Below are 25,440 nucleotides of genomic sequence, written 5' to 3'. Positions count from 1 at the left end.
CCTGTCTCTGCAACAAGTTCCCAACACAGATAAGACTGGCCTCTTCCATCCTACAATTTAGGAAGGACCTGAAGACCCTACTCTTCAAAGAACATCTCACTAATCACTCAATCCTATTTCTCCCACTCTGGAGTCTCCCCTTAATGGCTTCCCCACCCATTCCAGCTCCTCAGCTACCTCTGCATCCTACTAGTGACCCCCTGGATGCGTGTTCTTTGTACAGCGCTCTGTTGCTTCCCAGCAAAGGTTGTGCTTTATAAATCCCATATATACATCACATACATACACCATGAGTCTGTATTTCACTTGCCAAGAGAGCTGGAGGCTCAATTTATGCACATCTGCTTGCTCTTGCTCTGTGAAGGTATACTCCTGTAGGTCACAAGGTTCTCTAATTCTCCAGTTTGCTGTCGTTACATAGATAACCTAATAGCAATGGGGTGGGGGTTAATGTACATATTATCAGGTTGAGATATTTTCAGGTTGTTTAATATACATAATATTAATTACCCAGTAATCCACATTCTGAAGTTTGTATATGCTTAGGGTCAAATGCTTTGCATAGGCAGCAATCTAGTGGTGGTACCGACTATTACACTTTGTTGTTCTCTAAATCAAAAAAGGCATCAACAGGGTTTTTTCCTATCACACTATCCCTACTCTGCGTGTGCAGGTACCTATGACCCATCATGCATCGATGTCCTCAGATTGTTTGTTTTTCTGATATGACGAAGGCATGAGAGAACTGCATTAGCTTCCATGTGAGGAGGCTGGGCGTGCGCATGTGACTAAGCAGGTACAAGTCACAGAAAAACGAATATTGGTTCAGTAATGCTAACCTTCTGAAGCATGCGTTTATAGAGTAGCTAGCAGTATCTGTAGAAGATGGTGACAGAGCTAAAGGAACCATTGAAAACAAATGTTTTAATTATGCTTGACCCACTTGTGTGTCTGCCCTCACTCTCATATCTACACAATAGTGTTGTGTGAAGGTGTAAACTGAACTCCATGTTGAAGCTTTGCAGATTGCATCTACTGGAATATTTGCAATGAAGACTAATGCTGTTCAAGTACTTCTTGTGGAATGAGCTTTGGAAGTGAAAGGAAGAGGTATGTTTGCTTATGGGTAAACGAGCAGTACAAGGCAAATAATCCAAGCATCCATGTACTGAGAGCCATTGAAACACTTGTCTAGGAGCACGGTACAAATAAAATATCAATAAAATATAATTGGTTGTTTGTGGTTTGCAGCGCTGCTTGATGATTTGCTCGTCCACCTGAGACGCACACCAAAGATATTGTTTCTGCACTGCTGATGCTTGGGTGTTCCTACCCCCTAACCTACACACTAGTTTGCGCCAAACCTTCTTTGCGCTGTTGGCGATGGCAGCTGTAGCAGATGTTCGTCTTTCACACTGAACTGATACTGGTGGGAGATGCTAATAGGCTTACCTCTGCTTGCATTCGTTCTGGTCTTGTCTCCGCACCGCATTACAAGGGGATGAGTCAAAATAAGGCTGTTGATGGGCTTATAAGAAGCGAAGACCGGGATGAGAGGCTAAATTGGGGTAGGGGTGGTGCAGAACTATTAGTGCAAGTTTTTTTAAATTCGAGCCTTAGCTCTGATATATAGGAATAGAGATGTGAATCAAAATCCTGTCTTTAGTTTGTTTGTTTTAAGTTGTTTGTTCGTTAAAATACCAGTAATATAGAGTCTTCAAGTGGTAACCTGTCAGTTACCTACCCTATTATCCTCTCCACTCTGTCTAGTCCTTTTCTCATTGCTCAGTTGTGTATATCTATACCACCAGGACATTGTGAGCTTTAGAAAATGTTGCGTTCCACTGAACACAAATGGGTATTGATGCTCAATTTGTGACCAGATTCTAGATGAATTCAAGTGTATGTGGATGCCAACATGAACAATGATAAGATGGCAGGAGAATCCCCTCATATTACCTACACCATTTCTGCTCAGGTCGGTAGTCAAGTTGCTCAAGGATTCACGCAATCAAGGTCAACAGACCTGCTCCAAACCGGATCCGAAAATCAAAATAGAAAGAAAGGGAGTGAGTCTGGCCCTCTGGTTGGGAAAACTGATATTCAAACTGTAGGTGGGATACCTGATTTGATGTCTACATTCTTACTAAGAGCCAACAAAGAATTCAGTACGTGTTAGCCGGAAGACACGAGAATATTGAAGAAGGAGGAGTCCCAAGGGAATGCACTATCAAGCCTCTTGGGTGTAATCCTCCTTTAGAAGATGCAACCTGCTCTGTTGAAATTCCTTCCAATAACTGCTTGTGGAATCTAGAGGGCTGGAAGAGATCTTATTTAATTCCCGGAGCTGCAGGAACCTACATAATAAAGCTAGCGCCCCCACTTAAATCCATGTATTTGCATCTGTTGTTACTGGCTGAAATTCAGAAATTTGGCAAAGCAACTATAGCCCTCATGAGACAGAGAAGTAATTGCTTGACCCAAACCATCTTGCCACTATACAAACTCAAATTGATGTTGTATTTCCAGTTGTGACTCCAACCAGTTTTTGAATGCTTAGGGTTAATTTCCTACTTTTCTCACTTAGTTTGATTCCTCAGACAGGATCCTGAAATTTAAATAGGATATTTTCAGGATTCACTCTCTTTGCTCTCGTTCCCACCACTTGGGGATATGTTTTGGGCACTGTTTCCTACTGGACTTAACTTCAGAGCCTTACCACACAGTAATGTGCTGATTTGGTAGTGGCAAAACATTTTTTTTTCATTTCCCTTCTGGATCCATTTTGGGTTTTTGGCATCCAGGATGCATTTTTATTCAAAAGACTACGCTTCCTAGTATTCCTTGCCCACTGCTTTATCTCCATCCTTGCAGGAGAAGGTTGGGTGGAGGATAAGGAGCACATGTGGCTGCTAGCAAGCATCACACTTGAGGTGTGCAAGCCTCCGTTTGCTTCAGTCCAGCGCTGGTCATTGTTGCAGTGTTCCTGTTTGTGACTGGTCCCTTGTTCCTGGTTCTTATGCTTAGTTTCTAGTTCCTAGTTCCTTTTTTCATGTTCCTGGATTCCGAATTTCGGGCGCTTTTTCGTATTTTCTGCTTCCTGGATTTCCTTTCTGTCTTCCTCTGTTTTGGGGCCAGCACTTTCCAGTGCTTTCCTTTTCCTGTGCAGCCCAGTTTGGCTGTGTTCTTTATTCCTTTGACTTCGCCCTGTTTGCAGTGTAACCTTGATTCTTTAGACAACCCTCATTGAGAGGTTTCCTTTTTTGTGCCCTTTTCCTTTCTTTCCGTGTGTGGGGCAGAGGGAGGTTTTGCACTTGTAATTTTATTTTCCCAGCTCCTGTTCCTTTACTGTCTCTTGCAGCGTGTTACTGGTTTTCCCTTGCACTTCTCTCTTTGTTCCCTATTGATTCTTTGTCAAGACCCGAGGCGAGCATTACGATTGTATTATGCTTAAACTTCTTTAATTAGACTCTCCAGCACCTTCTATTAAACTTACCTTTTCACATACAAATATCTTTCAAAATATGCTTTATTTCTTTTTTATTTTTTTACAAAAACCTAGCTGGAAACCCATCCAAGGAAAAACTCTCTGTCCCATGAGTTCTTTCCTGTAATAGTAGTTTTCCCTTCGAAAATCCAGCCAATCAGGACCTGTCTATCTCCTGTCATGTCCTGCCTAGGTCCCTTCCTCTTCTTTTTGCCGCTTCACAGCAGATAAGTAAATGTTTCCAGGGCTCCTCAAGGAATGTATTTATAATGCATGTTTTAAGAGCATAGCATATTGAAGTGGGAGAATGGGATAACACCCTCCCCCCGATCTCATCCAGACCATGTCCTAGGGGATCACGGCCCAGGCACCCCACACGAGAGGAGTTTGCTTGTTTACCAGATGACAAAATACCCTGCTTCAAAAACATGCATATACGAAGAATATGCCCACGAGTACGTCCGGGTCAAGCCGACGCCTGCAACATGGATCAGCTCGACTAGAACAACAGCCACAAGTATTGACATCGTTAGAGATGCCATGACGACATAGCCAACAGACAAGAACACACGTGCCACCATGCACACTGGTCACTAACACACCAACCAACACGAAGAATATACTCAGTGCTATTACATAGCGGACTGACATACCCACGGCCATGCATCATTGTTATTTTTCACATATGCCTTCTACAGCACCGCAGAAACGCAAGACGCCTGAAGAGCTCATGTATATGCTTGCCGAAGCTTTCTTGCTGCCTATCACTATGAAGATGCCACCATGTATACCTAATGCTGCGTATGACACTCTGTCACCATGTGACCCCCACGGTATGGATTATGTACCGCAAACCACGGACTAGGCCCAAGTAGGCCACAAGCAAGAGTCCCCAGGCAGGAGCCTCGCAAACGAAAATCCTCTCGGAACGAAATACAAGTGCTGACCATGCAGAATGAGCCCCAACGAGAGCCCGCAGCCAAGGCCATGATGTTGCAACCTGCATGCCGAGCGCCCAGCGCCAAGTTTATACCTACAGGTGCCAAGCCCTCACGAGACAAAATACAAAATCTAATGCTCATAATTCTACTCCAGCTACGGTCTCCCCACACGTGACTAAGCCGAACTGACAAGGTGCCAAGCCTACACGACAGAGAACCGCCAGGGACCCACGTCTGGGACACAATCTGCAACAAAGAAGCGGCAAGTTGGACACCTACAGCGATGGGAAAGACCTGCTCACCAGCCCGTAAGCAGACCTTTCCATTGTCTGCACAAACACATAGTTGCACATTGTTGCTAATGTCAGGTGCACCGCGAGCTGGGAACGACGATGGTCCCAGGCTTGGGGGCTCACGGGAGAACCAATAAGAATACAGGGGGGCTCATCACTGACGCTATTACTCTTAGCCAATCACCAAAGGTCCCCTTGTAACAATTCCAATGTAACAACTGTTAGGGACAACCCAAGTGGACCACCTGAGCCGTCCTCATCCACTAACATTTCTTCCCATAGGGGATCTATACTAACCCTACCACTACTAATACTCCTTTTGGGACACGGGAGGAGTTGGGGCCTCCCCAGCCCCGGAGGTCCGCGGACGGTTCTGCCGGCCCCGGGAGATCACCCCGACAATATGTTATACAAGACAATGTTGAGTTTCATTCATGTTTAAGGGTAGAAAGCGCAATGCTCGTGTTCAACCGTGTTTTACGCAGTGCTGGACTTTCGCCTGTGCTTAAGAGCGGGGGCACTTTGCAAGCTCGTTCAGCATGGATTATGTTTCGCGAGACCCATTAGCACTGCTTTATTTTCGGTTGTCAGCAGCATTGTCTGCGCCTCATTGAGCGAATCCCATAGCAAATCTGAAACTTGAGGAGAACCATCTCCGGTTCCGGAAGTACCTCTTTGCTTCTGCTTTCTCTCCTCCTCTCCCCTGCTGACCTCTTGGCTGAATCTGAAACTGCACTGGTTACCAGGCTACCCTCTGATCCCAGGCCCAGGTCCCCTCCCCGCCAGTTGAACTCCTGCACTGCCCCCTGGCAACCCTCCACCCGGGGACTGTTTCTGTATCCCTACAGCCCCTACTAGCACTTGACCCCTGATGTCTGCTCTTACCACTTGCACTTGCCACCAGCTGGCTGCACTTTTATTTATTGTCTTATTTATTTTATTGTTATCCTATGTACTGCACTGCCCCCTCCCCTTTCCCCCTGCACTTTTCCCTCCCCCCCGCATTTGCGCAATCTCAACGTCACCTGGCCTAGTAGTATAGCTGTCTGTCTTCCCTCCGTTTCCCCTCCCTTGCCTCGTCGCGCCCTGAAACATTTGTGTATGGGCGCGTTATAAATGCCACATCATATCATAGAAGGAAACAAAGACGTGAGCCGGGTCTGTGGGTGCTCTCACTCAGGCAGAGATGCCGGCTCGCGTCTCCCATACGCAGGATTGCCTAATAAATCATTAATTTTCCCGCAACTATACCATTGCAGCTTCTGGGCAGATGCGCGCAGCGTGCTGGAGCATGTAACCATAGTGACGCGGTCCGGCGCACTGACACACATTAAAGGAAAGAACCTGCAATACTGTATCCGCATGAGCGTACTCCCTCTGAGCTCTGATGTGCATTTTCAGACAGCGCAAGTATGGCGCAGGTACAGGCTAGCAAGACAAACTGAAGTCACTGCAGATAGCATGCAAATCATTTGGCAATTCATCCTGGCAATAAAAGGTGCAATACGAAAAGAAAGAAAGAGGAACGAAATATAACATGAATACAGTCAGCAGTCAGTGTCAATTCTACAGAAGACAGAATTGCCTGACAGGAAGATAGAAGACTCATGGAGTGAAGTGAGATAGAAAAGGGAGAGACAGGAAGAGTGTGAGGTGGAGCTCACAGCCCCAGAGGAAATGAGGAATTTCTAATTGAGGAGGATGCAGATTTTACCCTCAGTTTCAAAAGAGTACTAGGGGACTCCCTGGTTCAAGGGGTATCATAAGGAGTCAAACCCCTCCAAGACAGGCTGTAAAAACTAGAAGCACTCATGGTCGATAAGGGCCACGTCAGGCACACATTGGGCAAAGAAAAGGGAGAGGCAGGTCCCAGGGAAGCACCATCCCACTTTCACCCTCAGGACAAGGTTGAGCAGCAGGGGAGTCAGCTGACCCGAAGAGGAAGTCCTCTTCTACTCCCCCGGGTCATGATAAGGGTATGAGAGAGAATCCCCAGAAGTCAGCCGATGCTTTTGAGAAGCTTAGGGACGGGTTCCTGCTAAAGTTGTCTAAGCCCAGCCTCTTAATCCCTACATAATATAGGGGACAAGGCCAGGGAACCCGGCTATGATCAGTCAACAGAGCCAGGGCATTCCAAGAGGTCTAAAAAACAAGAGGATCTGGAGGAAATCTCTGACATGTTCGATTCAGAGGCTATTAGACACTCTACGTCATCAGAATGGTTGCCCTACCCTAAAATGACTGCATATATGGCCCAACCTTTGCGTAGACTTGGATAAGGAGGAACAATAGAGAATGAAGGCAGAGTGCCCAAGACCTCAGCTGCCGGTGAAGGTAGCAGAGACACCAGAGCTGGACCCTAGGATGCTCAGCTTCATTACCAGAAAATTTAAATATGCCCCTAAAGGCACGGACAGAACGTGGAAGGGGTGTCAGGACAAGCTCCTGAATCTGGCAGGTCCAGTTGCAAAAATTATGGATCTCGCAAAAAGAGCAAATGATACCGGAGAGCCTTTCGATGCTCAGACACTTGCCAACTGGGCTCAGAGAGAGGTTTGCATGCTGGGCAACGCAAATTGTGCCCCGTCAGCAGAGGGAAGGAGTATGCTGCTCAAAATAGACAACAAATTAGGGGATCTAGCATCCTATGAGGCAGGCGACTCAGTACGAGGTTTACTGTTTGGAGAGTCATTTGCAAAATAAATGAATATGTTTGTAGGGAAATTTACAGTGCTCGAGAAAGCACTGTCTTTGGTAAGGAAGATATTCCCTAGTCGTGTTTTTGCAGGGTCCGGTCACTACAAAGGTCGAACAACCATTCAGTTTCAATCGCAGAGAAGGCCTCAGGGGCCAAGAGCCCAGTATTGGTAGATGAGGCAGCAGGACACCTTCTTCCCGTCCTATGGGAGAGGGTCCAGAGGCTACAGAGGCAGAGGCTGCTATCGACATATGGGCACAAGAACAGCTGAGACCAGTTCATCATATGGGCACTCCAGTGGGGTGGAGGATAGGCTAGCACTTAGAAAACTAGTGCAGACAGTAGTGGTGTTCAGGCTGGAATTCATGGGGTTCCCACTACAAGTGAAGTTTCCTGTCCAATGCGATCTTCCCAGGCAGAAGCGCGTCTGCTAGAAGGCAGAGCTAGTACAGCTCAAGTCGAAGGGCGATATAGAGAGAGAAAGTGAGAAAATGCTGTAAACGGCATTAGAAATAAAACAAATGGAAAACATGTAAATCAAGGGGAGCGGTTGTTACTGGTTTTATCTATTGGTTCCCTATTGATTGTCTGGTGTGGTGTGCTGTTGTATCCTGCTCCTCTGTGAATGCCTATATTTTCCTCACTATTCTGTAAGCACTATTCCTATTTGTCCCTTGTCGTGTACGTTCTGTATTAAGTTATCCTCTCATTGCTCTTATAGCCTTTCTGGGTCCCTGTTTGATCAGCACGGTTTGTGGGCTTCGCTGACATTCAAGATGGTGTTTCTCGTCCTCGTGAGTATTGTCTTTAAATTACCTTATACCATACCATCCTGGGTGTTAGCTCACAGATCCTGTCATTGCTTGTCCTGTATGTGGGCTTAGTGATGACAGTACCAGTAAAAATAGTTGTGGAAGAGGAGCTCTCAGACTATCTTTGTAATCATAAGGAGCTTTTAAGGCCTTCGCCCACATCCCTTTTCATATATTTGTATCATGTTCCACGTTCACATACTGGTGCTAGTGTGCATGTTTTTCGGTTCCTGATACTCATGTGTGATCTTGTGCACATTTCCTTGGTCATATCCACTACCCATTGTCCTCCCCAAGGCAGAATGTTCAGCCCACTATTCACACACACTGCCTAGGTATTCTTAGCATTCGGAAACCTAGCAGTCACTTGTGCACTTTAATTTGTTTGTTTGAATATGGAACCTTCAAGCTAGAAAGGACCCAGTGCCTCCATCACGTGTGTACAGAAAGTGTCTCCTACATTTTCTTGTGATAATCAAATCACCAGTTCTGAAATAAACTCCTTGTCATGAACAGGCATTTACGTGCAGATTATTTTTTCCAAAGGATGGCACATCCTGCATTGCCAGATCCTATTTCATTCTGTTGTTATGAACCCTATTCTAAATCTTTACAAGCCTTAACAGCAGAAAACAACACATTGGTCTAATAAACTGGACTATCTCTGTTTGACCCCAGGTTTCCAGTCACACCGATCCTCAGATGAAACCGTTAAATGAAAGGCACATAAAGAATGGGGTGGTTTATTGCATAAGTTCTGTTTTCAACCCTCAGACTGTAGTATGCCCCTCTGTTACCCGAATAAACTTGTCATGTCAAGAAGTGTCATGTCAATCATTTGCTTAAGGGAACACAAAGTTGTTAAAAAGTATAAATCACAGAATCTACAAGCAGTGAGTGATAATGTACAATCAGGGAACCTCCAGATTAATAGTTTAGGAACTAGCTCTGATGCTACCATGCCTCTCCCTGTGCCTACTTATAGTGATGCAAAGTTAATGCAGGATATGCTTAATACTAAGCTTCAGGAGTTAAGACAGGGATGAGTTTCTTTTCAAGAGTAGGGTAAAACCTTACAGTCTTTACTAAATACACCTCACACCTTATCCCTTGTTGATGTGAACACTGTTCAGTCACTGTGGCGTTAGTAGACCATGATAGCTGTCAGTATGTAAGATCAACTTGGCCTGAAAGTGTTTTTTTCTAGTGCAGCACTTAATCGGGGTACAGTTTCTGACATCTTTGCTCTTGTTTGTCAGGGATTGCAGTTAGCTGAATACACTATGCACTCCTTTACCTAGGATTTCACAAGTAGCAGCTTGCCACAGCCACAAGAGTGGCCTACATGCATTTAGGCCCCCCAGTATGCTTACACTCTGCTCTTGTTCCAGTTATGACACTGAAGTAAATGCTGTAGCTGACGTGGAACACAATGCTAATTCTGTGTTCACTCTTCTTCCTACCATTTTAGGTCACAACCGTCAGTGAAAGTACAGATTTCATCATCTGATGAACTTAATCCACAGCCTACAGAAGCAGAAAGGTTGTTGGTTGCTAATGCGCTACTTTCATAGGCTAAGAGAGATGGGTGGCCAATTGATGAAATCTTGATTACCAGAGACTTTACAACATTGATTCCTCTGGTTGATTTTGACTTTCACAAAGAGAGAGGCTCTGTGTCATCTACTATGGAAAGGGACTGCACATTTACAGCTCGGTCATTTGTTACTCGTGCCAATGAGTCTACTGCCCCAGAGATGGCGCCTGTTCCAGAGCCACCAATGTGTCTGTTGACTTCTGAATCTTCAGTCTGTTTGCCTATAGCCTTTGACTTTTCTGGAAACCGGTCTCCAGCTCTGCAGTCATCTTTGGCACAAGTGTCTTCAATAACTGAAACTCTGCCATGCCCGCCATTTACTCAAGAGCCGTTACCATGCAAGTGTTCAGCCCCAGAGACCTTTACATGCTTTTCTACAGATGCTGAGATTGCTCCAGCATGAATGACTTCAGCCTCAGAGTCCCCTCTGGCGTGTCGGTCTACAGCTACAGTGACTCATGCAGCACATCACTCTCCAACCATAGAGCCTCCTGCAGACCCTCCTAAGTGCATGCCTTCAGTTCCAGAGCCTGTTGCATGACTGCTTTCAGTTCATAAGGCACCTGTTGCATGCTTATCCTCAGTGCTAATGACTCAGGCATACTTGTCCAGTCCACAGTGACAGATACTGCTGCATATACTCCAGCACCAGAGATTCCTCTTGAATCCCGACCATCCACTCCTGAAGCACCTTCAGCCTCCTTGCCTTCTGCATCTGGAGGACCACCAGAATGCCTGCCTTCTGCACAAGAGGATTTCCCCAACTACTTGTCTTCAGCACCAGAGGCTCAATATCTATTTTCATCATTAGATATTGAGACTTGTTTCTGCTGGCTTCCACTCCTATGCCTGCCCACTCTCGGCACAAAGGCTAACAGACTTGTTTGCCATTATCTACTAAATGCCTCACTAGCCTGCCATCATCCTCCAGAACTTACAAGCACCCGCTCCCAGAGTCTTCAGTGCCCTGAAACTGTGTTTCAGATTCTTCAAGTCCTTCACAGGTGCCCTGATTCTGATTGTTCTCTTCTATTGCCTGATGATAATCACTCCAGCCCACCTGTATTTGCCTACAGTCTTCCATTTCCATGAGTGCCACCTCAAGAGAAAAATAACTCGTATCATGGAAATTAGAGGCCTAGTGCGGGTAGCGGATGCCAGAAGACGGCTGTGGGAGCAGATATACTGTCATGATTTGCTCCCTTTGCTGTTGTTCCTGACAACTAGGGGCATGATTTGGGGACTTTTGCTATAGGACTTACCTTCTGAACCCTACAACAGAGTACTCTGCTGATTTGGGAGCTGCTAAACATCTCTATTTTCCATTTAACTTCCCTTCCCGGATCCCTTTTATGTTTTTGGCAGCCAGTATGCTTTTTTATTGAAAAGAATAAATGTCAGAGTATTCCTTGCCCACTGCTTCATCTCCACACTTGTATGACAAGGTTTGGATGAGGGTAAGAACACTTGTAGTTGCAGGTGCTAGCAACCATCACACCTGATCCGTGTGATCATTAGCCAGCTTTCAAATCTTCAGTTTGGTTCAGTGCAGCGCTGACCATTGTTGCAGTGTTCCTGTTTGTGACTGGTGCCTTGTTCTCTGTCTTTATGCTTAGTTACTAGTTCCTTACTTCATGTTCCTGGATTTCTAATTTAGTGTGCTTATTAATATTTTCTGCTTCCTGAATTCCCTTTCCAGTACTTTCCTTTTGTTTGAGTTTTTTATTCCTTCGGCCTCGCCCTCTTCTTCAGTTTTACCTTGATTCTCTAGACACCCCTCATTGAGAGACTTCCTATTTTGTATAATTTTCCTTTCCTTGTTTGGATGGAGAGGGTGGACACTTTGCATTTGGAATTTCGTTTTCGCAGCTCCTGTTCCTTGACTTTATCTTAGAGTCTGTTCTTAGTTTCCCTTGCACTTCTCTCTTTTTTCCCTACTGATTGTTAGGTCTGGTGTACTGTTGTGTCCAGCTCCTGTGTGAATGCCTTTGTTTTACTCACTATTCTGTGAGCACTATTCCTACTTGTCCTTTGTCAGGAATCTTATGTATTACGTTTTCCTCCCTTTGCTTTTATAGGCTTTCTGGGTCCACGTTTGATCAGCAGGATTGGTGGACTTTGCTGACATTCCAGGTGGTGATTCTTGTCCTCGTGAATATTGTCTGTAAGTTACCCTACACAATACGATCAAGAGTGTCAGCTCACAGACCCTGTCAATCCTTGTCCTATATGTGGGCTTAGCTGTACCTGTAATATTAAATGTGAGTGAGGAGCTTGCAGATTTTCTTTGTAATCATAAGGAGATTATATTCTAATTGCTTACCCCACATCTCTTTTCATATATTTGTATCACGTTCCCTGTGCACATCCTGGCATTAGCGTGCATGTTTGTTGGTGCCTGAGTGCAGAATGTTTCATACATATTACTGACTGTACGATCTTGTGCACATTTCCTTTTCCATATCCACTGCTCTTTGTCTTCCCCATGGGAGTGCAGGATTCCATAACAGCCAACAAAATAGAGGAGAAGAATACTAGCATGTATATATAAAATGCATAGGTACCGTTAGTTTCGTATGTTTCTGTACATTTCTGTACAATTTTCATACATTTCCATAGGTTACCGTACAAGCTTAGTTACGTTAATGTAAAACCCAGGCCTGGCGACCCTCATCAATATGGCACACCAACACATTGGGAAGGGGGAGCCTGGAAGGACTAGCCAGACCACTACCTGAACAGCACACTCCAGTTAACCGGCCACATCTTTAACAACTGGTAAACAGAGCCCAGAACTGGCGCCATAGACAGTGTGGTGTTCACATCGATGGGCGCCAACATCAAATCACCACTATGTCCAAAGGAGTCAGATAAGGAAGTGTGTGGACAACTTTATATTGCCGATTCTGCTGATTCTGCGGAAGCAACACAGAGCGATCATATTTAATTACTGACCTCTAAGATATGCTAGAACAGCCTGTGTTACGCCGGGAACAGCTAGTCACATATAATGTTCCTAAACACTCAGGCGGAGAACCTTGGGACGCTTTCCGTAATAATATCTTGCTGGGGCTAAATCAAACAATCCAGGACCACTACAGTGCTGCGTGGATAACTGACTACTTTGTGAAGGATTCACATTCCTTAATGGAACATGGGTACAGGTTGCATGTCAGCTACCTGAATTTTCACAGAGGAACACTGACTGCCAACAGAAAATATCCAAACCTAAAATTGTGATTGATTTGCCACCTATATAAAGTTTAATTGAAATAGTTGTTCCCCCTCGTATGTTTGCTCTGGAACTCCTTTTGCCTTTTAACTGATTTTTTTCTGCTGTTTTTATCTCTAGACTGTTTATGTGCTGTTCTTGCGCTTTGATCCCCGCAATATACAATAAAAGAATAAAACAAAGCAATCCACCTTGCAATGATGGATTTAATTATTGGGTCAGCCTCTCTTCCTGCTGCAAAAGACCCAAAGAACAGACTTGTTTTAAGCACTGCTTTGGTTTTACTTAGATACAACATAACTGGTCAACGTACATCCAGCGTGTGCAGTGCTTTCCCCCCTCTTTCCTGTGCATTCGGAAAGAAGACCGGTAATTCAATAGATTGGTTGACATGAAACTTTGAAATGTATTTTTATCAGAATGTTGGATTGGGTCTAAAAACACTTCTTTTTTTTGATGAACAGTTCATCCACCGAGCGAATATGAAGCTTGCTTACCCTTCTGTTAGAGATTATGCTAATATGGAAGGACACCTAATATGGGAATTACTTAAGAGAAGTATTGTGCATTGGCTCAACTGCGGGTCTCATTAGTCCAGGAAGTACCGTATTTAGATGCTAACCAGATGGTGTGTGCATGTGTAACTGGTGGATAAAAGCACTTTACTTCTTCCATAAAAGACTTGACAGCAGCCTTGACACCATGCCAACATTTGCTGTGAGGTTAATGTATGCTGCTCGTGCGGATAAATCTACTTTGAGGGACTTGCATACTAGACATGAGCCCAGGAGATAAAGCAGCTAAGTAACATATCTGCAGGTAAACAGTCAAAAGGACTGATCTTTTTCTTTTTATACCAAATTGCGAACCGCTTCAATGTATAGAAGCAGCGATATCTTGTGTTTGGTTTCATTGCCTCATGTAGTATTTCAATACGTCGCTGTGGCAGGTGTACAAGACCTCAGGAGTGAGGCTGCCAAGTTCATAGTTTATGGATTTAGATGTGTTATCTGTAGCTGATGTTGTGTCAGAAGGTTGTGTACCGGATCCAACTTGATTGATGCAACTTGACTTGATATCTATGCCTATGTTCCTCAATCCTGGTTTTAAAATGCTGCCAAGGATGTTGATCAGCAGGGACAGATTGCTCGGAGGACCTATTATCACAGTCGTCCCACCCTCTGCAAAGGAAACCTTCTCCAGACAACCCTGGTATTATATGTCACATCCCCACGTTATCCCCCTAAAGTACATCCCCGCTAGACTTTTCACCCATCGTATCATCTTTGAGAGGTTACACTGGACCCCTGGAGCACACAAGAAACAGTCACCATGTCTTGACTGTGAGCCACGCTGAGCAATATATATTAAAGGTGATTATTCTAACCGCAGACATCGTTTGCTCTCAAGGGGCCCCATCTCCATTTAAAAGAACACAACTCTACAAGACAGGGCTATGCCTTTGCCTGGCTGACTACATCCCACTTCACTGCACCGAAGCTCAGAAGATCCTACCTTCTCCCACTGGACTAGTCTCATGCCACTATATAAATGGCCTTATTGGCACCCGACCCCATTCCTTTTGCACAACACAAATGCTGGTGTATAGTAGTGTGGGATGGAAGAAAAAACAATCTGCATTGAGTTTCCCCAGGGCACATATCTCTCTATAAAAAAATAATGTGACATTCCTGTGCATATCAATCTCTATGCTATAACGGCAGCCCTGAGGTCTAGATCTGGAATATGTGCTCGCCCCACTACTGTGTTTGAGGCCATTAACCCTTTGTACAAATATTTACATTCAATTTACTTTTTCCAGTGATAAGGATTTGCTGCCAACACATGACATGGGAGAGATTCATGCGTGGCTCCGCCACAGGGCTGTGGATTCACTGATGTTTCACTTGAACATAAAAGGAAGAAGACAAAGAGATCTACACAATGTTTTTAATATTTTCATAAAGGATTTCCTACCTTAACATCTTCTGAGCCGCTCTGCTCTATCTCATCACCGAAGGACAGCTTCCCATCCGCGATGGCGCAGTAATGCCGAGTCCACCTCTGAAATGCAAGGCAACCATTAGAGGGACACCAGGTGACGGAAAAGTGCCTCGATTCGACAAGCTGCCGAGTAGCCTCAGGAGTAAGAATATTGAGACACACGCACACCACACACGCAGATGCCTATCTGCCCCTCTCATGTACTACTCACAGGCCACATGTCTGTTATACCCTTCCAATTGGGCACGTGTGAATCATTGCCTGGTCGCTAAATGAAAGTATCTATGCAAGGAGTTCAAAAAAGGAATGTGTGCCATTGAAAGTATTTTACAGAATGACAACACTGTGTCATATGTCGACCAATCGATGGTCGACCCCCTTGCAATCCTTCTCAAACTTCCTTCCACGGTCCACCTATACCCAAAAGCAGTACATTTTCTATGATGCCCTAGTACGCATAACTGCTACATGGTGTTGCAGGAGGCAGTGGCTATTTACAGGATTTTCTGTAGGTGGTGCCTTGCCCAGGGTAACCTCTCAATCAGTAACAGTTCTATGATTTCAGAAGCAATAGCACCAATGTCCGAATGTGTGCATGTTTGTGTGGACCCAGAGGGGACGGCTGTGGGAGAGCCAACAAGATAAGGAGGGGTGGTGGAAGTCAGGGAAAGGATTGGTGAAGATGTGAGGGGGCAGTTGTGATGAGATATCTTAGGAGGGCAAGGAGTGGGCCCTTATGGGAGTCCTGTGGTTGCAGGGCTGTCCCCACAGATGCAAAGGGTGATGGTGGCAGTGAAAGGGGCCAAAGCGGGTGTCATGGGGATGTCCCCCACCCACAAGGAAGATCGGAGGTGGAGCAGGACCACTAGACGCGATTCTCTGCAGTGCCAAAACTGGATCCGGGAAACTGGGCTTTGGCAAAAATGACCTGTGCGGAAATCACATGGAAATCCGAGAAAGCAATATCAGGCCTAGAAGGCAGACCCTGGGCTGTGGTGTCTCAGGAGGCAGACCGGTCTATCGATTCTCGTTCAGTGACCTCTGGTGGTGGATTCTCTTGCTCCTCTGCCACCTCCTACTTCTACTGCTTCGGCTGTTATGCCATCTACCACCTCTCTGGCTCCTCTGGCACCTCCGTCCTCCTCCTCTCTGGCTTCCTTGCCATCCACTATCTCTCTGGTTCCTCTGCCGCCTCCACCTTCCACCTTTCTGGCTCCTCTATCACTTCTGATGGGTACTCCTCTCCCCTTTGCCCCCCCCCTGAAGTCTTTAAAAAGTGGCAATCTCCTCCACGTGATGACCCACTACTCTCGCTCTGCCGTCAAGCACTCCCCTGACATCTGCCACCTGCTTGAACTCCTGGACCTGGATGTTCTATCTCTTACCGAGACATGGTTTAAGGCCAGCTCTGTCACAAGTTTTGAAACACTCGTCCCTGAGGGCTACAAGATCCTCTTTGAGCCCAGGCCCACCAGGCCTGTATGTTGAGTGGCCCTGGTCTCTCCTGATTGGATCCCTGCTTCCATCATCCCCACTCAGACCTATTCCTCCTTTGAATGCCTGGTCTGCAGGCTCTCTATCTCTTCTGGCCTCTCTCTGACCTTGGCCAACATCTACAGGCCACCTGGCCAGGTCACCCTCTTACTCTCTGAATGGGCTGACCTCACTTCCTCGCTCCTTTCCTCTACCTCCCAGCTTCTCCTCCTTGGGGACTTGGAGTCTCCAGACTCATCTGGACTTTTCTGCAACCTATGCAACTCTCATTCCCTCTCTATTCTAACCTCTGGTCCGAATCACTCTGCCGGACACACCTTGGATGTTCTCATCCCTTCAGACATCCCCTGTGCCCCTGGTAAAGGCCCACCCAGCACTGCACCTTCCTTCGCGGTCATTCAACTTATGAAGCGAGTGTCAGTGGCCACCTATGCCTCCACTTTCTCTTCCCCGCCTACTCCGGCGGTGACTCCCATCCTGACACTGCCCTTTCCAACCTTCACCTGTCCATATCTAACACTCTGGATATCCTTGCCCCTGTCATCAGGATCCGTCTGAAGCCTGCCACCAAGTGCAACTCTTGGTATGACGATCTGGCTGCTCTGAAATGCAAGTGCAGAGTAGCTGAACAGAAGTGGGGAGCTTCAGGTGCACCCTCTGACAAACTGGCCTGCCGCCTGCTCCAACGACAATACAGACTCTCCATCTTCTCTAAGAAGAGGGCCCATTTTCAAGCCTGCATCTCTGGGGCCTCTAACAACCTGGCCAAACATTTCAAAATCTGCAAGGAGCTGGCCAATCCTACTGCAGTATATATCACTTCAACACTTACACAGGTCCTCTGCATGGCTCTGGCTTCTCATTTCACCACTAAAGCCCAGGACATCCTGTCCGCACTCTCCTCCTCTTCTCCTTTCCCTCCCTCTACCTCTCTCAGGCCTTCCTTGGCCACCCCCTCCTCTTCTTCTCTCCCTCTCTCCTGTAACACCTGATGAAGTCTCATCCAAACAGGTGACCCCCTGATCCTCCAGAACCATTGAGGACAATACTAGTTCTCTCGGTCCAGCCTTGGCCAATTTCTGTAATCACTCCTTCGCCACTGGGTCTTTACGCTCTCTTTTCAAGCACTCCCATGTGCACACCATACTAAACAAGCCTTCTGCCGACCTCTCCATTCCGGCAAACTACCACCCGATCTCCATCACGCCTTTCATGGGCAAACTCCTGGAGAAGTCTTCTATTTCCCAGCTAACCCTCCACACTCAATCTGTTGGTTATCTCCATGACCATCACTATGGCTTCAGAGCAGCCAGAGGCAAAGAAACTGTTCTCCTGAACAACTGTGAAAATCTGCTGTCTAATCTTGACTCTAGCTCTCCCTCTGTCCTCATTCTCCTTGATCTTTCCACTGCATTTGACACAGTCAAATACAGCATCCTGATTACTCATCTCCTTGAGACCATGGGCATCACGAAGCAGGCTTTGGCGTGGCTGCCCTCCTTCCCCCTGGACCGACCTTCCCAGGGTCAGCTTGGGTCCTTTCTCTCCACCACCTCTCTCTCCACATGTGGGTTTCCCCAGGTCTCTGTCCTCTCCTCCAGGCTTTTCAATGTCTATCTGGCCCCTTTGGCCCTCCTGATCTCTACCTTTTCCTCTTTCAGAGTTATGCGGATGACATTAGGCTCTCTTTCAGGATTCCTTGTGCCTCCTCCTCCTCCTCGCTCATCCCGGACTGCCTATCCCCTACTCAGGCATGGCGCGCCTCTAACAATTTCTGCCTCAATGCCAGTAAGAGTAAGATCCTTCTCATGGGACCCCTGCTCCCACTTTTCCACTCTCACTCTGGCTGCCCTCCTTGGCCCTCTGCCCTCGCCCTCCTGTGAGGCAAATAATCTTGGGGTGATCTTTGACTCCACTCTTCCCTTCTCTCCACACATCATATACCTTACCAGCAAGGCCCATTTCTGGCTACACATACTCAGAGGCTCTGTGTCTGCTGAGTCGTACAGGACACCAGCCCCCCCTGACCAGTCCCCCTGCACTTGCCGCCTGACCCACCTTGCACTGCCACCTGGCTAACCTTGAACTACTGGGCTGGGATTGCCCTCTGCAGTCCCAGCCTTCCCTGCACTTAACTCAGGGCCCTGCTGCTCTGGGTGCACTACTCCCTGTACTTCTTGTTGCGCACTTGCACAATCTAACTGACACTAGGCCTAGTAGGATCGCTTGTCTTGTCCTCCCTTTGTTTCCCTCCCCTTGCCTGGTTGCGTCTTGAAACACTTTGGTATAGGTGCATAATAAATAGCAAATCAATCAATCCCCATAAAGCGGTACCTGTTCAATTGTGTCCCACATGGACAGCTCTCCTTGTTGCTTTGTCTCCCCTTTGCCTTCGGTGTTGACATCTACATCACCCATGGTCCCCAGCTTTTTGTGCTGTCGATAAAGTTGAACAATGCAATCAGCACACATGGAAACATCATTTCTTGCAACACCATTTACATGAAAATACTGATGTCATGGTTACCAGGAAACAAGGGAAACAGAGTATGAGTAGATTGAGTTTAATAAGCCACATCACTGTGCCAGCCTCTCTTAGTCCGCTCCTTGACTTGGAGAAGAAGAGCTGAGGGTGAATGGGGGAAGGGTAACTGGTCGTTTGAGCATTTTCTATGGGTGGAAGTAGTCCGGCAACCGGCTGTGGTGATTATGGACCACTGTAAGACAGCATGTGCTCCCCTGGGGAACCATGGTTTGCATTGCCTATTTATAGCATGTTTATGTATTTAATTATCTGGAGCTTTGTAATGCGTCACATTTATGCATTGTCACGTCAAAGCACCAAATGACAGCATGATATGTATTTGGTGCATATTACATTCATATTGCTTTTCTTGATGACTATTTCATGGAGTGACACCTTACAATGAAGCTGTAGAAATGTGTGGGGGCTGACAAATGTATCAAATATATTGAATTATCCAACCAACCTGATCCTCTCCATCCTTACTTTAATCCCACATGAGGTACGGAGCCCATCTTTGATATTATCCATGGATGAACTTCACGGGGCTGGTGATGTTGGTGTTATCACTGTCCAATAATATCAGAGGAATCAGCAGCCTTCAAACCGATCAACCATTCTCCTAATGTCCAAGCCTGGTGTACGAGGCAGTGCAGGGGATTACCTCCCGCCATTGAGATTGGTTTGAGACTGTTTCGCTTCTATCGTTTATTCCTGATATCATTCTCTCTCCTTCTTCCATACCCCTGTGTTCTTCCCTTTCGCTTTTTTTTCCTGGTGGGACCACCAACCAGGTCCATCGTATCCAGGTGTAGTATTTATGGTCCGATGGCCAAGCACACTAAGTGCTGATTCAGAGCTCTCTGCAACCATTGGTCACAGGTTTAATTACTGAAGGACCAGATCAGCCATTTATCCTTCTGAGGGGGATACACAGAGTACCACTAAGGGGGGTAAGGGGGGCTTTTCTTATGAAACCGTGAAGCGGGAGGAATCTTTCCATGAAGAACTATATATAAATGTGATATTTATTGTTGTTATCATCATGACAACAACTAGATCCTGCCCTGGCTTGCTAAGTATGTGGGTCCCAAAGCCTTCCAGATCAGGTCCTTCATGAGTTCCCTTAACAGTTGTGTGAGCGTTAACTATCTGCAGATGATCTTCCGTCGAGCAGAGATTAAGTTAGTGTGGCTAGTCCTGATCGCTGAGTGCCTTCATTCAGGCCTGGCCCTGCGCGTCTCTCCCTGTGACCTAGTCCTTTTGTGAAAAAGCTGCCATTTCTACCGAATGCTGATCTTTTGAGGGTCTCTCATAGAAGTTTAGGTTGCTTTGGGTCCTCAAAAGCAGTCCTCCTTCTGAATACTCCCCACCCCACAACTCAGGGGCCACAGATATAATCGCCTCCCCTTCGGGCCTTGTGAACTCCTAGCAGGATCTACCCCAGATGACACATTCTTCCTCGTCTTTGTACCCTTCACTGGGAGCAAGGGTACACTTTAAGGGGCTGTTTAAGCGTAGAAATGTGCATGCCATGTCCAGAGGTGGCCCGCCATCTCTGACCTAGAAATGTGTGCATCCTCTTCGCTCAGCATATGTTTTTATGTTTCCAGCTTTTCGAGAACTTGTAGAGCATGCGTGTCCACTCTGTTTTAGGTTGCTTCAAATGGAATTTCTCCCATTCTCAATCACATCCATGGATGGTTAGTGGCGTTCACAAAGGGCTACTCTCTTTATTTTATGACTCTGTTACACATACACAACTTCACATGTCCAGTTATAGTACACATCCTCTATGCATATACTTACATGACGCCAGAAATTCTGCTATCAGATCCACGTCAGTGCGTCCAATAGAAGACCACAGGCTGGATTAATGAACATTCGTACAAGCGCAAACGCCATTTGCGCATGCGCAATGTATTAGCACTGGTGGAAACGCAGTGAAAAGTCAGATGCACTTGTTCAAACGCAACCGTGCATGCTGAAATTATGTCTTCGCTGTACAAAAGCATATGCGCTTGTCCAAATACATAAGAATTCGGCCCCGGAAGTGCATTTCTGGGCGTACATTCTTCCTCACAGAAACAGATGTGAAAGCCCATTGAAAGCATTGCATTTACTACACGCAGTGGCACTGCTGGGTCCATTGAGAGCACACCTTCCCATAAGGAAACATAGTGAGAAATGCTGGCATTGCCTCAATATGCGCTGATCAGGATCCTTCTGGAAGAGCTGCTCCAATATCTCTGAATCCTCTACCAGATTCTTGCGGACTTTCAGTGTATTTAATCTTCTGATAAGGGCTACCACAGAAATAACGCATATAATGTACCTTTTGTTTAGCTATTTCGAATAAAAGCAATAACAGGTAACTACATGTTCCCTATTATTCTCAAGCCCCATGCCTTGTGCTCCCGGTTGCATGGGCCTCCTTTGGGTGTCATTGGGATTAGTTAGCAATGTTGCTGCTTGGAACATCTGTGGGCTACTTTCCAACCCCTGCCATTGCCGGTCTAGAAAGATTGACACCTCTCACGATTGACGGCAAACGTATTTTGGTGGCCGAAGACCAACCGTCTCATGTACATAACGATAGAAATACAGGTTTCCGAGTTTGACCAATGAGCGGCCATTTTAATGTAACAAGGATCACCATTATGTTCTCTAACGATTGCTCATTGCTTTCTGTTCAAATTGCTTCACAGCACATTTCTGCTTACACTGCTCAACTGTTAACATTGTTGTCTGAACGTGAAAGGACAAGGCCGCAAGGCCGCAAGGCTAATAAGGAGTTCGTTGAAACACAACGTAGGCAGCTCCGGAGTGGAATGCCCAGCTCCCTCCCGAATGTAGCCTTGAAGGAGAGCCGCAGGGCATTTAATAATTTCACAGCTGCCAGCCAGTCTCGTTATATGGTAGAGAATGTTAGAATAAAGCAGCTAAAGGTTTGAATTATGCTCTTCTTACGGCCCCCCTTTTCAGAGCCCTGTAGAGCGTGTCGGCTCCCAGGACACGAATAGCACCTCAAAGATAGCAAGGTCTGGAATGTGACTCTTCCCCCGTATGTAGCTCGCTTACAAGAACAAAAGCATTGTGTTCTGTTCAACAAAGAAACAATGTCTCTACACTTGCAAGGTTGCATATAGTTACTAGAATAGATATTTGAAGGTGTCATATTCGTCAAAATTGTCCATCATCAAACCGAGTTCAAAGAAACCGAATCAAGGGCGGTGTTAAACACAGCTGATTGTATGATATGCATTTTGTATATATGAAACTGATGTACGTAATTCGCACTCTTGCGTCCCTCGAGGTCTAGAGATACACGTCACGGTGCGTGAGACGAGTTGGCCAACTGAGACTATTTGCTTTGCAATAAACCCTAGCTTTGGGTATACAACCTCGTGTCTGGCGTATCTATCGTGTGTGGTGACTTGCCTTGTTTCCATAACGCGAGGGACCCCTAGGGGCCCCTTTCACCATTTACCCAGCCTGACAGCTGATCATTTAAAACTAATATTGCGCCACTTGGTGTAGGAATTTCTATCCACTTCCAGGATGTCACTTCCTCTGATGCCATTGGGGCAAGAGGATTAAAATCATGCGAGGTCACTTCCACTACCCCTATGATTTTGGTAAAGCTATCTGCTGTTCTTGCGACCCTTTCCAAATATCCCAACATTTTTCCTCAGTTCTTCGGTTAAATTAAAAAACAACGTTAGAGGATGTTTACCCGAAGATTTTGAGGAGGACATGGTGACAGGAGTTTTGAGCTGATTTCCCTAAAGCTCAGAGAGCCATGGTTTAAACTAAATCACTCAACTTCTTTTCTCTTATGGTTCATGTCAGTGAACACTTCCTCAATCACCAGCAGAACAGCAGAAAGATTGAGAGGGCATTCAGTAGAAAAGACCTGTTGTAAAGAGGGGAAGGGGGTATCTGTATTTCTGCCCTCTATATGGCAGGGTAAAGGCACTGAACACCCCAGCAAGGCTTTCGGTTTGGTATAACGTGGCAAGAAGCCAGGCTTAAGCTTTCAGGAGGTGATACAGGCAGGTTCTTAAGTACAGTGTTTCCCCAAAGCCCCCACAAAGGAATATCCACACACTATGTTAGGTGTTAACAAAGCTTATTTATATAAAATAAGGTTTGCTACAACTATCAAATATACACAAATAAATACTAACACTTTGCACTTGGAATACTTATTCAAAGAATCGTAAATATATACATTCTATGTGGTACCACACATGACTTAAATCCAGTAATAGATGCATTAACTACAGACAGTTTTAAATAGGCAGGTGGATTCTTAAGTGTGGTATAACAGCATAGAATAGGGAAGAAAGGGAGGTCAGTTATGAACAGTGGCAGAATGCTTTCTTTAGACTAGACAAGTAATTCTGAGTGAGGAAAATAATGTTCAATAACCTTGTGCTTTCTTTTAAAAAGGTTCTACCACCCTAAGGTTCATGAGAGGCCACAGGAGAGCAGGATCCGAGACAAATCTGAGACCCCTGGACGACTCCTGAGGCTAGAAGATGCTCTTCCTCATTATGGTACCTTTGGTGCATTGGCAGGTGCAGTGTCATAGTTTCTTGACTTTACTCGATGATTCCCTCCGAGGTTGAACCCCCTTTCGAAGAAGGAGCCACTGGGATGTTGAGCCAATGAATAAAAAGGAACCAGAGTATTTCTGAAGTGCAGCAGTTTGGCTCTTCGCAGTGCTCTCCTTTGGTCAATGATTTCCCCGACTGTAGAAGTGTTGTGAAGTTGAAACTTGCTGTGGGCTCCTTAAAGGCTTCGCAGATGAAAGTAATACCCATGGGACCCTTGGATGACCTCTGGTGGCGACAAGTGCATAGGTCACTTTTGGTGTCGGGTTTCAGAATATCACAGGTTTCAGACTTTCGATTCCTCGGTGCTGCAGTTGCAACACAGACCTCTGGACATCTTCTGGCTACCTGGACTCAACCACTGGAGTGGACCTCAGCCTCACCAAGTCTGGAACCTTGGGATGTCTTTGTTAAATTCTGGTGGCAGGAAACCCACCGACGGACCCTCCTCTGCTTCCAGCAACTCTGGACTCTCTCCGGCAGGAAAAAGTGGTCAGGCAAGGATGTCCTTTGAAATGTTCTTAGGCAGTTTGGACTTTTCGCAGTTCCAGGTGTCTAGCAGCACTACGCCAGGGTACCCCCTATTCTGGGCTGTAGGCAGCAATGGCTTACAGCAGTCACAAAACAATCCTCTGAACCCTGGCCGACACCAAAGTACTTTGTTGGCTCAAGATGTCCAGCACTCCTCCTCTGGACTTCGAAGACCCCATCTCCAGACGATAGGCAGGCACACAAGTCTGGCTTCCAGGATACTTCGATGAAGAGCAGCAGTTTTGAATGATGGTCCCTCGTATCTCGCAGAGAGATCTCCCTTGCAGGTTCTCTCTGGATCAGTCCATGGGAGACATGACAGCTTTTGGATTGCTTGAAGAAATTGCAGCAGCAGACTTCTTCTCCAGCTGGGCTTCAATGAACAGCTTCTTCTTGCTTCAGCTTCAACTTCAGCTTCTGAACAAATTGGTAAGTGAGAGGTCCCCAGATATACACATCTGTTCCCCATTCACTCTGGCTGACCCAGGATCAGTCAGCCAATCACAGAGAAGGGCATTCATGCAGGCAGGTATCCAATTAGGCTCACAGGCATTCAGGCCATTCACTCCACCCAGTCACCGATACAAAGATTGTGGATTGGGCCAAGTACCCAGCCTTTCAACACATTACAATACATTCATGTCAGTTTCAGTCAGGGGTGTCTCATTCATTGTGTCACACACCCAGAAACCAGACACCCACAACATAGAATGTGAGTTGACTCCCACCTCTATTTACACAGGTCCCACCCCTATGGTGTACCCACAACACACAACACCTGAGAAGGCTCTAGTCAGTGTGGCAAGAGGCAGCCATTTGTCTGAGGTGATTCCCTCGCATGCTCGGGTGAAGTTTGAAATACGCCCTCCTACTGGAGAGGCATGGGAGGGCACCTGAAGTGGGTAGTCACTTTTTTGGAGATGTGGCTCCACTTCTAGAAGTGGAGGATCTCCCCCGGCCGCGAGATCTGCGCTGTCCCCTTTGGTAATCCTGTGAGGCCTGGCCTTGATTGTTACCCCAGGACGATACTTGATTTTGATTGTAGCTTGAACCCCTCTGTGAATTCTGTCAGCGAAAACGACGAAAATTAATATTGTTACTTCTTTGCCCTGTAGGTTTATTGGGTTTATTGGTAAACTGGCCCAAGGACTTTAAGGTGTCGTATTTGTGTCGGCATGTCAGCATATCGTACTACGGCTGTGGGGTGA

General features: G+C 46.2%; 1 protein-coding gene across 2 annotated transcripts in view; it reads right to left on the bottom strand.

The window, feature by feature from the left end:
• PLCG2 (phospholipase C gamma 2) overlaps positions 1 to 25,440 on the bottom strand; it is a 953,330-nt gene that overhangs the window by 316,250 nt on the left and 611,640 nt on the right. For both annotated transcript variants that reach the window (XM_069638435.1, XM_069638443.1), the window contains exons 15-16: positions 18,893 to 18,994; positions 15,038 to 15,124 (exon numbers count right to left, since the gene is read on the bottom strand). In XM_069638435.1, coding sequence (XP_069494536.1) covers positions 15,038 to 15,124; positions 18,893 to 18,994 — 189 coding nt within the window. The remainder of the gene's footprint in view (positions 1 to 15,037; positions 15,125 to 18,892; positions 18,995 to 25,440) is intronic.

The sequence above is a fragment of the Ambystoma mexicanum genome, chromosome 1q (assembly GCF_040938575.1).
Source record: "Ambystoma mexicanum isolate Mex_15411 chromosome 1q, UKY_AmexF1_1, whole genome shotgun sequence".
NCBI classification, from domain to species: domain Eukaryota; kingdom Metazoa; phylum Chordata; class Amphibia; order Caudata; family Ambystomatidae; genus Ambystoma; species Ambystoma mexicanum.
This window is presented reverse-complemented; position numbering and strand designations above follow the sequence as displayed.